Source organism: Heteronotia binoei, chromosome 5, assembly GCF_032191835.1.
Source record: "Heteronotia binoei isolate CCM8104 ecotype False Entrance Well chromosome 5, APGP_CSIRO_Hbin_v1, whole genome shotgun sequence".
NCBI lineage: Eukaryota > Metazoa > Chordata > Lepidosauria > Squamata > Gekkonidae > Heteronotia > Heteronotia binoei.
Genome location: NC_083227.1, coordinates 154,785,472 through 154,802,803, shown reverse-complemented (window position 1 = coordinate 154,802,803; position 17,332 = coordinate 154,785,472). Strand labels below are relative to the sequence as shown.

The 17,332-nt window shown below is 45.5% G+C and overlaps 1 protein-coding gene across 1 annotated transcript in view; it reads left to right on the top strand.

The window, feature by feature from the left end:
* Positions 1 to 17,332, top strand: part of DOCK2 (dedicator of cytokinesis 2) — a 536,841-nt gene that overhangs the window by 419,948 nt on the left and 99,561 nt on the right. Inside the window, exon 33 of the mRNA XM_060240619.1 lies at positions 3,554 to 3,702. Within this exon, the coding sequence (XP_060096602.1) occupies positions 3,554 to 3,702 (149 nt within the window). The remainder of the gene's footprint in view (positions 1 to 3,553; positions 3,703 to 17,332) is intronic.

Below are 17,332 nucleotides of genomic sequence, written 5' to 3'. Positions count from 1 at the left end.
CAGCAGCTGCCCTTTCAAGGACAACCTCTGCCAGAGCAATGGCTGACCCAAGGCCATGCTAGCAGGTGCAAGTGGAGGAATGGTGAATCAAACCCGGTTCTCCCAGATAAGAGTCCGCACACTTAACCACTACACCAAACTGGCTCTCAGTAATCAGTGTCAGGAGGCTATCTATTGCCAGGGTTTTAGCCAATCTCTGGCATCCTTCATACACATACAAGGAAGGGGGGGTGGGATTAGTTGGATGATTTTTGGATCGTCACTGGACATTAATGGGAGTTTTAGGCAGACTGGAAAAAGCATCATTATATTTAGGCAAATTAAACTTCTCACAGAGAATAGTCCCAGGGAGGCATTAATTGTTTCCTTGCCTGTGATCCTCAAGCAGGAATGAGGCATCTTGGTATGGGTAAAGAATTAAGCACTACTCACTCCGTTACCATGCCTCACTGCGGCTGCAATCACACACACTAAATAATGCACTTTCAACCCAGTTGGAAAGTGGATTGAAAGTGCGTTATTTGGTATGTGTCATCGTAGCCTGCTTCATCAATTTCCAGTTTTCAAACAATGTTTCAAACAGTTGAGCACAGTGAGATAAAGTAGAGGAGGGACAGGTTAGCTCCCCTCGCTTATGTGCTCTTGTTTTGTTAGAATAGACATGAGAACAGACATGTTCATGTATATTGGGTTCCCCCATGGCTCTTTTTATATACAATAAAGAAGAAGAAGAAGATATTGGATTTATATCCCGCCCTCCACTCCGAAGAGTCTCAGAGCGGCTCACAATCTCCTTTACCTCCCTCCCCCACAACAGACACCCTGTGAGGTAGATGAAGATATTGGATTTATACTCCGCCCTCCACTCCGTCTCAGAGCGGCTCACAATCTCCTTTACCTTCCTCCCCCCCACAACAGACACCCTGTGAGGTGGGTGGGGCTGGAGAGGGCTCTCCCAGCAGCTGCCCTTTCAAGGACAACCTCTGCCAGAGCTCTGGCTGACCCAAGGCCATGCCAGCAGGTGCAAGTGGAGGAGTGGGGAATCAAACCCGGTTCTCCCAGATAAGAGTCCGCACACTTAACCACTACACCAAACTGGCTCTCCAAGTTTAGTTGTGTGTGTGTTTTTAAAATATCCAGTTGTATGTCCCTACAGAGCATATTATTCCACTTATGAAACAGCTGTCTTGGTTCCCAGTTAATTTCCAGGCCTGGGTGCTAATTTTGAAATTTAAATCCTTAACTGTCTGAAACCTTACTACTTCCAGAGTCACTGGCCCTGTTCAGACACAAAGTATAATCAGATGTCGCTGTTGTTCCCTTCCAGATTTAAAGTGGCTGATCAGACAGCAACATCTGCCTCCCAGTATTAACTTGTGGTAGCCTCTCCCCTCCCCCAAACCTTCTCGGAACTGGATTATTTTGTTACCTGCTCCTTTGCGGTGCTTTTCGAATTCTCCAGTTTCACCTCGTGGTTTTCTCCGTCTGGATAGTTCTGCTGCGATATCAACCAACTTCCGAATGTCTGAAGGTTGTCCCAGACGAAAGGAGCCTCAGACATCCAGTTTACAGTTCCCATTTTTTTTACTACTTAGCAATGTGCGCATAACCGCATAGCCACGTGATGTTGTAACCTATGCGCATGCACATATGCGCATAATGCATGCGTGCGCATAATGCACACATGTGCGTAATAGTGGAGGAGGAAAAGAACTGCATGGTGCTGTCGTGTGGACGGCAGAAGATGGTTTCACTGCAGAGTGATTCGAATTGCAGTATGGCAGTCTGATTGATAATAGCCAGAACAAAGATATTCGGAACTGAACCGGGTCAGTTTAACCCAGACTCAGCACGCTGTGTGAACAGGGCCACTGTGTCTCAGATCAAATTACCTGAGCACTCAGGTCACTCTCTGAGGTCCTGCTCTGTGTGCCCCTTCTTTGGAAGTAGGAGGTATGGCCACACAAGGTGGGGCCTTTTCATTGGTCGCACCAAAGCTGTAGAAAGTCCTTCCCAAAGATGTTTCTCTGGATCCCAACATAGATTATAATTCATTAGCCAGATGAATACTGGCAAGGTGATGAGAGCAGTTAAAATTATGTTTTCCTGAAGTTAATTGATATTGCTCTTTTGTACTTTCTATGCCCCCATTTTACACTGTTTATAAGCTGCTTTGCAAACCTATTGGGTTACAAAAATTAGAGCTGAAATATTTACATTCATGAATTAATCCTGTAATTTTACTAGCTCAGTGCAAGAGACATTCAGACATGATTTGCCATTGCTTGCCTTTGCATCACCACCTTGGACTTCCTTGCTGGTCTCTCATCCAGATACTGACCAGGGTATTTGCTTAGCTTCCAAGATGTAATGAGAGCTTGCTAGCCTGGGCTATCCATGTGAGCGCAAACAGATCTTTACTATGCGAAGGAGCAGTGTGTGTTGGGGCAAGTACTAAATGACCCTGTTCACACAACGTGTTGAGTCCGTGCTAAACTGACCTGGTTCTGTTCCGAATATCTTTGTTCTGGATATTATCGATCAGCCTGCCGTACTGCAATTCGAATCACTCCACGGTGAAACCGTCGTCTGCCGTTCACATGACGGCACCATGCAGTTCCTTTTTTTGTTTCCTCCACTGTTATGCACACATTATGCAAATGTGCCCATTATGCACATGCTCATAGGTCAAAAACATTATGTGGTTATGCGCTTATTGCTAAGTAGTAAAAAAAAAAAAAGGCGACCGTAAACCGGATGTCTGAGGCTCCTTTTGCTCTGAGACAGCCTTCAGACATCCGGAAGTTAGTTTATATCGCAGCAGAACTATCCAGATGGAGAAAACGATGAGGTGAAACCGGAGAACTAAAAAAACACCACAAAGGAGCAGGTAACAATATAATCCGGTTCCGAGAAGGTTTGGAGGGGGACGACAACGATTGACTACCGGGAGGCAGATGTTGCTGTCTGATCAGCCACTTTTAATCCAGTAGGAAACAGCAGTGACAACTGCTTAAACTCTGGGCGTTTTCGCACTGACCTTACTCGGGAGCGACGTCCCTCTTCACCTCGCAGCGTCTGCGCGGATTTCGCACTAATTGCTCCGCAGAACCCGGAAGAGCCGCAAAGTCCTGCGACTTTTGCGTCACAAATGTAAACTGGTTTTTGGCCAGTTTACATTTGCGACGCAAAAGCCGCGGGACTTTGCGGCTCTTCCGGGTTCTGCGGAGCAATTAGTGCGAAATCCGCGCAGACGCTGCGCGGTGAAGAGGGACGTCGCTCCCGAGTAAGGTCAGTGCGAAAACGCTCTCTGTGTCTGAACAGGCCCTATGGCTACATTTGCTGCCCTTTCGAAAGCAGCTGGTTTTTCAGGTGATGTTAAATTGATGCCACAGCCTCTTAGAAGATACTTTTAATGAAAGAAAAATAATGATGACTACATTATTGAAACCGATAGGCTCTAACAGGGTGTTAAACATCTGTATTACTCATATGCATTCCCTCCATAAAGAAAATGTTAATTATTTTTAAAATCCTCTTTTACTTTCTCTAGGGCAGAACAAAATCCGCTTTATTCCAGGAATGGTCGGACCAATCTTAGAAATGACCCTTATTCCAGAAGCTGTACTCCGGAAAGCCACCATCCCAATCTTTTTTGATATGATGCTGTGTGAATGTAAAAAAACCGGAGAATTCAAAAAGGTAGTGTAAGCATTGCATTGCATTTGTTAGTTTTAGCTGCTGTGACGCTTAAATAACTGCAGTAATGGACGGATGTATGATGCAAACGGGGACTTGTGATTATTCCAAAATATGTTCGCTTCCAAAATACTCACATTTCTGTAGAAAGCAAAGAGCTGTTACCCTTGGGAGAAAGTTGCGAAAGGCTGAGTTTATCAAAACTGACTTAATGTGAGCTTTTCTTGTCACAGACATACCATGCAAAATCGATCACATTTAGGGGGTATCCTAGTGGCTTGTCAAATAAGCATGAATAGGATGTATCTGAAACATGGGCCGTTTTGTAAGGATTGGGACAAAAGAGCATCGTCGTGAAATGTTGAAATACAGTTGAAAACAAAATATGTATAAAAAAAAAGAATATAGGATTGGATGTCTGCCAAAAGTTATGACACCCCCCCCCCCTGCATTTCATTACTCCTCCAGCTTGTTTTTTTTATCCTGTTTGTTTATTTTGTGATGGTTTCGTTTTCCAGCAAATAGTGTGTGTGTGAAGTGCTGTCAGGTCACAGCCAACTTATGCCAACCCCATAGAGTTTCCAAGGCAAGTGATTAAACAGAGGTGGTTTGCCACTGTCTTCCTGTATAGTCTTCCTTGGTGGTCTCTCATCCAAGTACAAACTGTGCATAGCTTCTGAGCTCTGATGAGGCTGGGCTATACAGTCCCATTTTACATCCTCCAAGTAAATACTCTAATACTAACATCAAATTACTGATTATTGTGGTTGGTTAGCTATGTGTTATTCACAACAGTGTTGTTGCATTGAGGGTGTTGCGTCATTTGTTATTTACAATTTAGGTTTTTAAAATGTTTTATAGCTTTTGTCAAGTGGTTAATGCACGGGCAGCTGAAACACAGTCGCAGGGCTGAAAGAGCAAATGTGATACAGGCCGTAATAAATTCATAATGATGGCTCTATTTATTGGTAGGTTTCATGCCAAAAGACTGATCTTAAAAGTTCAGTGTTTGCTTTATCAGATGAAAGAAGCATTTGGCATGGTTTGTGTGTATTTCATTTTATTTAAGACACTCTGATTATATCAACTGAGGCTGGGACAATCTGCCAGGTAGAATTATTGTTGTTGGTTGGTACCACAGCACAAAGTTCTTGGCCTGAGTCCAGGAGTGAAAACCATTTTGCTTCTCCGCATCTGTTCTTCCCTTGTCTTAATAGTCCTCTTTTTCTGTTTTTAATTATTGCTTCTTATTCTTGGCATGTAACTGTTTCTCTTCGGGATCAGTGCAAACAAATAGGTAGATTCAAAAGTCTTGCTTCAAAAGACAGTGTTGGAATAGTCGTAGGAAATGTTTAGTTACGCAGTTAACATGCAGTGGCATCACTAAATATCTGAACTTTAGAAGACCTTCCTTCATTGTTTCAGAGCAAAGATGTATTTCACATTTGTTTCCTAAAGCTGAGCCCAAGGATGAGTCACAGCTTGGTGGTAGAGCAGATACTTTCCTGGGAAAGAATGCTACCTGAGATACCTACACAGGTGCTGCCAAAGTAGTACTAGATTAGGTGTAGTACTAAGCTGGGATGTAACAAGGGAGGTGGACCTTGTTCTTTGGGGTAAGTCACCGCTTACATCATTTTGTTCCTTGAAACGATGGAGAACTAATTCTGTTGTGGAGAGCATTCTTCCACAGCAGGCTGTGTCTCCTTGCTAAGAGTACTTCAGCTTGTTGCAGGACCTTGGGGATTCTGCTGTGATTCACAACAGGGCTCCTTTTAAAGAAAGGAGGAGAAAATATCCAGATGCACCTTTGGTTTCCAATCAATCAATCAATCAATCAATCAATCAACCAACCTTTAATGGCATATAAAAACAGCTTAAGAAACAATAAATAGGTTAAGATACTGTACATCAGGATTAAAACACAGTTACATAAAATCACAGTTAAATGAAACAACAAGACTGTTCCTCGTCTTGGCGAATCTTTTTGGCCCAGTACAGAAATGAGGCAGTATTCACAGTTATGTCAGGAGTAACATCCTTCAGAACAAGCTGGATCAGCCAGACCTATCTTATTTAGAAGAATAGGATCCAAAAATCGACAGCGAATACTTACATAAAAAGGGCAGTACAAAAGAATATGTGAAATGGTTTCAATAGATCCGGACTTACATGGACACAGTCTGGCCGGGTAGGATATATTATGAAATCTACCATATAGAACTGCTATTGGTTTCCAAAACATGCCTCTTAACAGTCCATAAGCTGAACTGAAGCGCGCTCTGGGAAAATTCCTATCTTCAGTCCTATAGAGGCCATCATCCAGATTGGTTATGATTTTTGAGATGTTAAAGATCTTGCCTCTGATAATGTGAAGGGAGTTTTGACTCTTGAAGGCTTATACTCTGAAAATTTTGTTGGATTCTGAGATGCTACTGGACTCAAGTCTAGCTGTTCAACTGCAGACCAACACAGTTGCCCTCTTAAACTTCTAGAAAGAGAAGATCCAAAACGCTTGCCTTCAAAACTATTTTTTTAGGAAAGAAAAAAAAAATTACAAACTCTCTACAACACATATTGATATACCATTAGAAAACAGTCACGCAGTGTTAAGACTAACCTTTTTTAAAGGTTAGCTTAGAAAAGATTAATTCATAGGCTTAGCAGTATTTCAGTCGTAGTAAGCCATTTGTATTCATGTCGTCGATCTCCATCATTCAGCATTCCATTACATATTTTTACCAGCTGGGAGGATATTCTAAAATTATTTTTCCTTCCTGGCAGTTGCTAAAAAGGCTACAATTTCAGTATTGACTTTGAATGTGTCTTCTGGGCCATGCCCAGGTGGAAATGACAGCCATTTCTCATGATTGTAATGTAATGCGGAAAGGTGTAACGTAGGTACCTCTTTGAGAAGAATATACATGTACATTCAGAAGATTAAAAAAAGAAGAAGAAGAAGACATGTATTATCTGCCTGACTTTAAATTTCTCACAGGCTTTTTATTTCTAGCCCGGGGGAAGAAAATGCACCTATCCCTTCCAGCCACAGCAACCTTCAGACTTTTGCTTTTGCCCCTGACTGCTATTGTTTCTCTCAGCCTGGAGGCCACGCAGGCTCAAAACAGATCCCTTCCCTCTCTGTTGCTGAATCTCTTGGGAAGTCAAGGAAGCCTTGCTCTTGCAATGTGGGTAGCGCATCAGAATTGCCACTAGGTTCACCTTCATGACAGTACAGACTGGGTCTCCGGGCACCGAGTCGCTATTTCTCTCATGTGTCAAGAGGAGGAGGGGTGTATTTTGACGCAGCTGCTTCTGCTAGTTGGACAGTGTCTCGGTTATCCACTTATTATGCTCATCCTGCAGCTGTCAGTGCGGGCTCTGCTTGGAGCTGTCACTGGGCCTAAAATTAGCCGGAGAGGGAGGGCATCCTTTCATACAACAAAACAGGATGAAGTTAACACTGGAATGATTTGATTATAAAGGGAGTAGTTGGGGTTCCACCCCCCCCCCCCCCCGCATCTGTCCAGAAAGATGACTGTGGCTCAGATGCACTATAAGATGTTGCTGTCGCTGGCATTATTCCATTCCTTACCATGTGTCAGTTGATGTGTTGCTTACTTTCACTGATAGCAGTGAGAAGTGCCGTCCCTCTCTTTCATATATATAGAAAGAGGATGTCTTTATATAGCTGTTTTGGGCTGCTTTCTGGAGTACAGTGCCTCCCACTGTGAAGGCACTCAATTTTATCTTCATTTTCATGCAGTCTCTGCAATAGACTAAACCCGTTTTCGCACACAGCTTACAACGCGGTCACGTTCCTGTTCTCTCTGCAGCGTCCGTCGGATTTCCCGTTATTTGCGCCGGAGTTACAGGAAGTGCCGTGGCTTTTGCGTAGCAAACGTAAACTGGGTTTTAGCGGTTTACGTTTGCTACGCAAAAGCCGCGGCACTTCCTGTAACTTCGAGGCAGATAATGGAAAATCCGACGGACGCTGCGGAGAGAACTGGAATGTGACCCCGTGGTAAGCTGTGTGCGAACACGGTCTAAGTGACACTAGTACCAATGTATTTGCGAGGACTTCTTGCATTGTTCCATTTTATAGCTGTGCACCCATGTCATAACTTACTATTGTACATCTCCAAAAAAAGGAAATAAGGCAAACTGTCACAGGCTCTGCTTTGGGGATTGTGGGAGGGGGGAAGCAATTATTAATACAATGGGACCAGAGAGATACAAACAGATAGAGGATAGGGAAAACACAAAGGCTTCCTTGTTAACTCTTGGGAAATTCTTGAAGATTTGGAGGTAGAGCCTCTGGAGGGCAGGATTTGAGGAAGGGAGGGACCTCAGCAGTATATAGCTCCATAGTGTCAAGTCTCCAAATTCAATAACGAGTCGTTGTTGAAACAAAGTTGCTAGTTTATTGATAAGGATGTACTTGGATAGGTTCAAATTGAAAGACTAAAGATCATACAGTACAATGCCATCATATAAGGTACACTTCAAAGGGATTCTTAAGGGAGGGGCACTATGCAGGGCACATTCACACATTGATGTTACAATTTCTTTCTCAGGCCGGCTTTGGCCTTGAGCGTCCTTTGGCTCCAACCTCCCCCGATGCCCAGCCTGAGAAGGCACAGATTATAGCTTCCCATATTCCCATTTCAAAGCAAGGTTACATAACAAAGGAAAAGGAGGGGGGTTAGGGAGAGGTTTAGCCAGCAGCATTGGAATACAGAAAGGCTTTACCCAGAAGGCTCTTTGCTTGAACCAAAGTACAGTACAGACTTGACCAAGGTTTTACAGAGACTTGACACATAGAGTCTGCCCTCCAAAACAGCCATTTCTCCAGGGGGATGTCAGTGGTCTGGAGATCAATTGTAATTCCAGGAGATCACCAGGTCCCACCAGGAGGTTGGACACCTAGACAAGGGTCAAGATCAGCAGTAAATCGGGGTCAAGATCAGTAGTAAAATACTAGAACAGTCAAAGGAAGGCCCAAGGTGAGCAGTTTGCCAGGTATTCCAACAGGGAGGTAACAGGACTTTAACCTGGCAAGATGTTTTTCCACCAAGACCGAATGCTCAAGACTGAGTCTCCAAGCCTAGGATTTTACAAGGCCTGGGTGATGGCAGTTGGACCTTGCAGCCAGCTAAGTTTGTACTCATTCAGGTTGGAGAGCTGGTACTCATCTTGCACGGCATGTAGGGACGCCAGTCTCCAAGTGGAACCCCAAAATTACAGCTCATCTCCAGACTACAGAGACCAGTTCCCCTGGAGACAGTGGTGAACCATATGACATTGAACACCACTGAGGTCACTGTCCTCCTCAGGCCATATCCCCATATGTCCAGGAATTTCCCAACCTGGATTTGGCAAACCTACCCCCAACTCCCTGCTGGTGTCCAGGGAGGACCTGGCGAGCCTAGCTGCATGATACCATGCTAAATATAAGGAGTAGCCTCATGAACAGGACTGGGTCATCAATTCGCCTGCCCCAAGACCCACTGCCACAGTTCGCTCATGGTGTCTCTGTGCCACAGCTCACTTGTAGCCTTGCTGTTTCCTCCATGGCAGACTTTCAGCCCCTGTGTCTCCCTGCATACCTGCCGCTGCAGCTTCCCCACAATCCTCTTGCCTCACCTGTAGACCTTGTCTCTGCAGACTTGCCATAACTGGTCGCTGTTTGGCAAGAAGGGTCTAAAGGCAGTTAAGCAAAGCCTCTCCAACTATCAAGCCTGCAGAGTTTATGGTGTTCCTGCACTAGGTGGAACTAATGAAGCACAGAGCTCTGTCTTCAAGATTTGAGTGGAAGCCTGCTTGTGCTACAGGAGCCTGACACCTGGAAGACCTAATTTGGGATAGACACACAGACACCTTACACAGCCAGCCAGAAAACAAGAGAATTCACATTTGAAAAACGCTACCTCCTGAAATGCACAGAAAGATGACAGATGAATAGAACTGATAGCCACCCATGGACTAATTGAAGCCTCTAATACCGATTCCGCACTAGCATTGCTCCACCCCCAGGGCTCTGTTTTCCATGCTGCAAGCAATCAGTTTCCCAGCAGTTGCTCCACGTGGCTCCCTCCAGTTCCCCTCATAGTTTCTTAATCCTTAAAAGACAGCATTGCAAAGCTGTGAGGGGAACTGGAGGGAGCCCCACATCAAAATGCGCCCACGGAGCAACTGGTGAAACTGCCCACGGAGCAACTGGGAAATGGATCACTTACACGAGGGAAAACAGAAACCTGGGGGCAAAGTAACGTTAGTGAGAAATTTGTCTAAGTCTCCTGTAAAATCAGCATGCAGGACAATAAGAACATAAGAGAAGCTGTGTTGGATCAGGCCAGTGGTCCACCCAGTCCAACACTCTGTGTCACACATAAGAACATAAGAGAAGCCATGTTGGATCAGGCCAGTGGCCCACCCAGTCCAACACTCTGTGTCACACATAAGAACATAAGAGAAGCCATGTTGGATCAGGCCAGTGGGCCATCCAGTCCAACACTCTGTGTCACACATAAGAGAAGCCATGTTGGATCAGGCCAGTGGCCCACCCAGTCCAACACTCTGTGTCACACATAAGAACATAAGAGAAGCTGTGTTGGATCAGGCCAGTGGTCCATCCAGTCCAACACTCTGTGACACATAAGAGAAGCCATGTTGGATCAGGCCAGTGGCCCACCCAGTCCAACACTCTGTGTCACACATAAGAACATAAGAGAAGCTGTGTTGGATCAGGCCAGTGGTCCATCCAGTCCAACACTCTGCGTCACATAAGAACATAAGAGAAGCCATGTTGGATCAGGCCAGTGGCCCACCCAGTCCAACACTCTGTGTCACACATAAGAACATAAGAGAAGCTGTGTTGGATCAGGCCAGTGGTCCACCCAGTCCAACACTCTGTGACACACAGTGGCCAAAACCTAGGTGACAATGCGGTTGTATCTGTCATTCACAGGCATTGCATGCTGCTTTTATCCTGTTCACTTACAAAGCAAAAGTACTGGGCCTGAAGGAATGAGCCTAGAGTGCCACACATGGCGGACGGAGTTGACCAAAATGTGTGATGTGTACTGGACTCAAAAATACAGGAAAATATCTTTTTTGGCCTCTATTCCTACTTTGGCTCAATCCTTGGCTAATTCTGCACTCGAGGGGAGCACAGTTGAACATATGCCTTTTGGCTGCATAAGAACATAAGAACATAAGAGAAGCCATGTTAGATCAGGCCAATGGCCCATCCAGTCCAACATTCTGTGTCACACAGCGGCCAAATATATATATATATATATATATACATACACACACACACTGTGGCTAATAGCCAGTGATGGACCTCTGCTCCATATTTTTATCTAACCCCTTCTTGAAGGTGGCTATGCTTGTGGACGCCACCACCTCCTGTGGCAGTGAATTCCACATGTTAATCACCCTTTGGGTGAAGAAGTACTTCCTTTTATCCGTTTTAACCTGTCTGCTCAGCAATTTCATCGAATGCCCACGAGTTCAGATGGCAACTTCAGATGCCATCGAAGCAAAGGTTTTTGATTAGAAGTGAGACATTGGGAATAAAATAGTGGTTTGAAGTATCAAAAAGGAGGTTACAAAGCCACACTAAAATCTTATGGGACATATCTATCTCATCTAGTTCTTGAAGCCAATAGGCTGTTCGACCAGAAAAATATAGCAATATAACGAAACAGCTATTGCTGTTCAAATTCATTTAAAACAAACAACATTTAATTTCAGTAGCTATACATCTGTATACATCTAATGCTATAGTAAAATCCAGGTCCACTAACAGAGTCATTAAATGATTGTTAGAAGAGCGAGCAGGCTTCTTATTCAGATGAGGATCCAGAAATGTTCTTCTCAGATCCGAATAAATTACACAGAAAAAGAAGAAATGCTCAATAGTTTCTACTGAAGACCGATCACAGATTAAAAACTCTAGATCACTTTTCTTGGCCTGTAAGTTATTCATGTAAAACAGCAAGTGAAAGTGAATTCATTCTTACAAGAAGAAAAAAAATCTCCGATAGCATGGTACTGTAATATTATAAAAATAATATGGTAACTGGTATTGATTCAAGTATGAATATCCAAAGTACATGGGTGAACATATGCACAACTTCCCTTCCTGAAGACCACACCATTCTTCTATCACAAGGTGGCTAACCAAACTATAATCAAACCAGAAAAGAGGCAGGATCCAAATCATAAGAGCCATGTTGGATCAGGCCAATGGCCCATCCAGTCCAACACTCTGTGTCACATAAGAACATAAGAGAAGCCATGTTGGATCAGGCCAATGGCCCATCCAGTCCAACACTCTGTGTCCCATAAGAACATAAGAGAACCCATGTTAGATCAGGCCAATGGCCCATCCAGTCCAACACTCTGTGTCACATAAGAACATAAGAGAAGCCATGTTGAATCAGGCCAATGGCCCATCCAGTCCAACACTCTGTCACACAGTGGCCAATACACACACACACACACACACATAGACACTGTGGCTAATAGCCACTGATGGACCTCTGCTCCATATTTTTATCTAACCCCCTCTTGAAGCTGGCTATGCTTGTAGCCGCCACCACCTCCTGTGGCAGTGAATTCCACATGTTAATCACCCTTTGGGTGAAGAAGTACTTCCTTTTATCCGTTTTAACCTGACTGCTCAGCGATTTCATCGAATGCCCACGAGTTCTTGTATTGAATCAAGTGAGTTCAGCTATCCAGGTTTAAAGGAATCTAATACTGACAATGAAACTAGTGATTCCTTACTCTCTAGATTAATTGTAAACCAGTATTTAATAACCATTTACCTGGCTATAAGAGACATTGTCTTCTGCCTAGTTTCCATTAACAGGGAGGATGAGGCAATGCATCTAGGACATGCTGAAATCAATCTAAGGAAATTTGTCTGGATTATATTTGGGCACATACCCAGGCTACCAATCCACACCAGAATAGCATACAAAACCAGTGAGGTTATTTTGGCCCAAAATGCATTCAATGCTCCAGGGATAAATTGAACACCTGCGGTGAAAAAAAAAAAATCCTGAAAATTGCAGCTGTACTCTTGGCTTTCATAGATATCTCTTTAGCATGTACAACCCAAGAAAACGAACGCTGGAATGTAACTCCCAGATATTTATAAAAGTGGACATCTTCCATACTATAACCTGAGATATTCCAGCATAATAATTTCAGTCTATGAGATCTAGCAAGAACTTAAACCTTGGGTTTTTTCAAATTAATTACCAGGTGTTCATCAACACAATATTGAATTAAGGTCTCACTGTGGTTACTGATACCAGAGCTGTGTCATCTGCATAGAGCATGACCAGAATCAGATGACTGTCTAGGCGTGTGTGTAAAGACAGCATATTCAGTCTAGGGACCAAATTGTTAATGTAAAGATTAAACAAGGTAGGAGCAAAGACCCAACCTTGTTTTAGACTCCTCCTGACCTCTATGGGAGCAGATAAACAGCCATCTACACCCCAATGGACTCTAATCTTATTATTAGAGTAAGGACAACTGCTTTTTTTTTAAAAAAAGTAACCTAACTGGTATATTTGTCCTGCATCACATCTCCCAGAGTCTATCCTGAAGGACCATATTGAAGAAAGCAACATATAACCTACCCTGTTTGGCTGTAGCATATTTCTCAGCCGTATCCACAAGGGCAACACAACGATCAGCTGTTGACCCACCCCTTGAAAATCCAGCTTGTTCTATTCCCAACAGATGTTCCAAGTCCATCCAAGTCTTCAACTTAGTGAGCAAATGGCTTGCATAAAGTTTGCCAAAAGATGACAAGAGTTTTTTAGGTCTGTAATTCTTTGGGTCAAGTTTATCCCCTTTTTTATAAATAGGAGTCACTATCGCCTCCTGCCAGGTCACAGGAAATTGTCCGGAATAATCAATGGTCCAAAACAAGTATGTCAAAATTGGGCACTAACAAATGGCAAAATCCTTGAATAAATCAGATGGTATCCAATCAGACCCTGCCACCTTGCCTGCCTTTAAGTAGCAATGATGATGATGATGATATTGGATTTGTATCCTGCCCTCCACTCTGAAGAGTCTCAGAGCAGCTCACAATCTCATTTACCTTCCTCCCCCACAACAGACACCCTGTGAGGTAGATGAAGATATTGGATTTATATCCTGCCCTCCACTCCGAAGAGTCTCAGAGCAGCTCACAATCTCATTTACCTTCCTCCCCCACAACAGACGCCCTGTGAGGTAGATGAAGATATTGGATTTATATCCTGCCCTCCACTCTGAAGAGTCTCAGAGCAGCTCACAATCTCATTTACCTTCCTCCCCCACAACAGACACCCTGTGAGGTAGATGAAGATAATGGATTTATATCCTGCCCTCCACTCCGAAGAGTCTCAGAGCGGCTCACAATCTTATTTCCCTTCCTCCCCCACAACAGACGCCCTGTGAGGTAGATGAAGATATTGGATTTATATCCAGCCCTCCACTCCGAAGAGTCTCAGAGTGGCTCACAATCTCCTTTACCTTCCTCCCCCACAACAGACCCCCCCCTGTGAGGTGGGTGGGGCCGGAGAGGGCTCTCACAGCAGCTGCCCTTTCAAGGACAACCTCTGCCAGAGCTATGGCTGACCCAAGGCCATGCTAGCAGATGCAAATGGAGGAGTGGGGAGTCAAACCTGGCTCTCCCAGATAAGAGTCCGCACACTTAACCACTACACCAAACTGTTGGAGCAAGAATCTACATAAACCCAGTCTGACAGCTACAGTATGACAGCTGGTGATCTAGCTGCCAGGCTAGGTCACAGTGACCTGATCAGCAGACCGGCTTGAGCCGGCAGAAGCCAAGTGATGCAATCTGCTGAGTCAGCACGGCCAGGATTGGCTGCTTGGACTATATATGATCTGTGTGTGCATCACACAGGTCTCTCCCTGTGAGATGGTGGTTAGGCGAAGCACTTTGTCCGTGGAGGTGATATTGTATAGACTGCACAAGAGAGCACTTGTTGTGTATATATGTTAATACACCTTTTGGCACTAGTTGCACGTGTCTGCCTGATTTTCTTTCCTGAAGCCCTGTGTCGGGCAAGTCATCTCCCTCACTCTGCTACTCCCGCTCCGACAGGGTTATGGGCCCAGGGCGGTTCCGCTGCGCGGAGGAGAGAGTTGAGAGTTGAGCTGACTGTGAGTTTGGAAAGAGCCGGAGGCGAGGAACGCCGGTGAAGGACACAGAAGCACCACCGTTCTCTGTTTGAGAGCCAGAGGGACGTCGGCAGCCAGCTGTGAGGAGGAGTCGGCACGATGGCTCAGCAACAGCTTGGAGTAGCCGTTGAGAAGCTCACCTCAGCCAACTACGCGGTGTGGAGCCTGAGAATGCAACACTACCTCAAGCGTGAAGGGCAATGGCTGTTCGTGAGTAACCCCCCTGCTGACTTATCTCCTGCCGAGACTGTGTTATCGGATAAGGCACTGGCCAACATAGTGCTATCTATAGGAGATGACCAGCTGGTTTATGTGCGAGGGAAGGACACTCCCAAGGCTGCCTGGGACGCGTTGAGTGCGGTGCATGTTAGCACCACTGCTGGTTCCCTCATGGCCTTGACAAGGAGGATGTTCCGCACCGTTATGCCGGCTGGAGGGTGTGTGAAAGATCACATCAAACGGCTAACGGACTGTTTCGTTGAGCTGGAGGCAAGAGGCAAGACTGTAGCTCCAGACGACAGAGTGTACGTTTTGCTGTCGTCGTTGCCACCTGAGTACACTCCCCTGATAACTTCTCTGGAGACGGTGGACGTAGCGACCCTGACCATGGAATACGTCTGTGCCCACCTGCTTGACTTCCAAGAGAGAATTGCGGCCGTGAGCTGTCCGGGGGTGTCGGCCGGGCAGCGTGCTGTTATCGGTGTGTCCGGGAAGACAGCCAAGAATGAGCCAGCTTTTGCTGCTGGCAGGCGTCCGAAGGTGGAGGAAGTGGAGCCGACTGCGTTTGCAGTCCGTCGCTGCTATGGATGCGGGTCGTCGCAGCACCTGCTCCGAGCTTGCCCTGAGAGGGAGAAGAGGCGGGGGCGTGTGCGGCGAGAGCGGAGGACCGCCAGCCCGTGTGAGGAAGCAACCCGGCTGGTCACGTCTGCAGTAGAGAGCACAGGGTCTGCTTGGATTTTAGACTCCGGGGCAACGAGCCATCTCTGCTGCGAGAAGGAGTTGTTGAAAAACATTGACAGTCCTGAGCATAAGTATGTGAGATTGGCTGATGGGACCACTGCCAATTCTGTTTGCTCAGGCAATGTGGAATTTCCTGCACTGAAATGTATGTTGCAAAATGTGTTGTATGTACCCTCACTGCAGTCTAACCTGTTGAGTGTTAGCACACTGTTTGACCAGGGATACCAGGTGAGATTTGAGAAAACCTGCTGCAAAATCCTGGGAGGTGGGGGAAAGTTGCTTGTGACAGGAAAGAGGGAAGGTAAACTGTATGTGGTCCAGAGTGATTGTGCCCAGGTGGCTCAAGTGTCGAATGAGCCTGTGCACAATAATTGTATACATTTGCTCCATAGGAGACTTGGGCACTGCGGATTTAGGGCGTTAAAGAAAACCCTGGAGCTTGTGCCTAGTTTGAAAGTAAATCCTTGCAAATGTTACTTGGATTGCCAGGTCTGCAAGAAGACCAAAAGCAAGGCGTGTGCTGTTGCTAAAGAAAGCTCAAGGGAAAGCACACGAGCCCTGGAACTAGTCCATTTAGACGTTATTGGCCCATTGCCAAAGAGTCTGTCGGGGAGGAGATACTGCTTGGTGGCCACCGACGACCACACGAGGTACGCGTGGGTTTTCACCATGGTGCATAAGTCTGAGGTGTATAAGACATTCACCAAGTGGGTCAAAGCAGTGGAGAGACAATTAGGGGTTAATCTCCTAGCTGTACAAACCGACAGAGGGGGGGAATTCTTATCTAACCAGATGAAACGTTGGCTGGAGAACAAGGGCATTGCCCACCGTCTGACGAACCCGGCAACGCCCCGAGAAAATGGGCATGGGGCTGTATTGCAGAATGTGATGTATTGCATGTTAGAGGATGCACAACTGCCAATGACCTATTGGGCAGAAACCATACATGCAGCTGTTTTTTTGCAAAATAGGGTTTGGTGTAATACTGTGAAAAATGTGCCTTACAGGTTACTGTTGAACAAGACCCCAGATTTGAGTTCTTTAAAAGTCTTTGGGTCACGGGCTCGGGTTGGCATCCACTCCACGAGTAGCGGGGAGGGGGATGTCCGGGCAGAGAGCCTAATTTTTCTGGGCTACAAGCCAAGGGCCAGGTGTTATCGTTTCTGCAATAGCAAAAGCAAGATAACACTTAGTAAGAGTGCCCAGTTCAATGAAGAAAGCAGCTGGCCAAGGTTGCACTCCTTGCAGAAACAATTTGTCTTGCTGCCAAGTAGCGATAACGATGTTGGAGCGCAGCCCAGAACTCCAGCCCAGGAGGTGGCACCCAGTGGGGCTGGAGAAGGTGAGCCGAATGCTGGCACAGAGCCTGACGAGCAGAGTCAGGAGGCAGAGCCTCAAATGCAGGAACTGGAGGTAAAGTGTGAGAGTCAGGAGGTTCAACACCCAA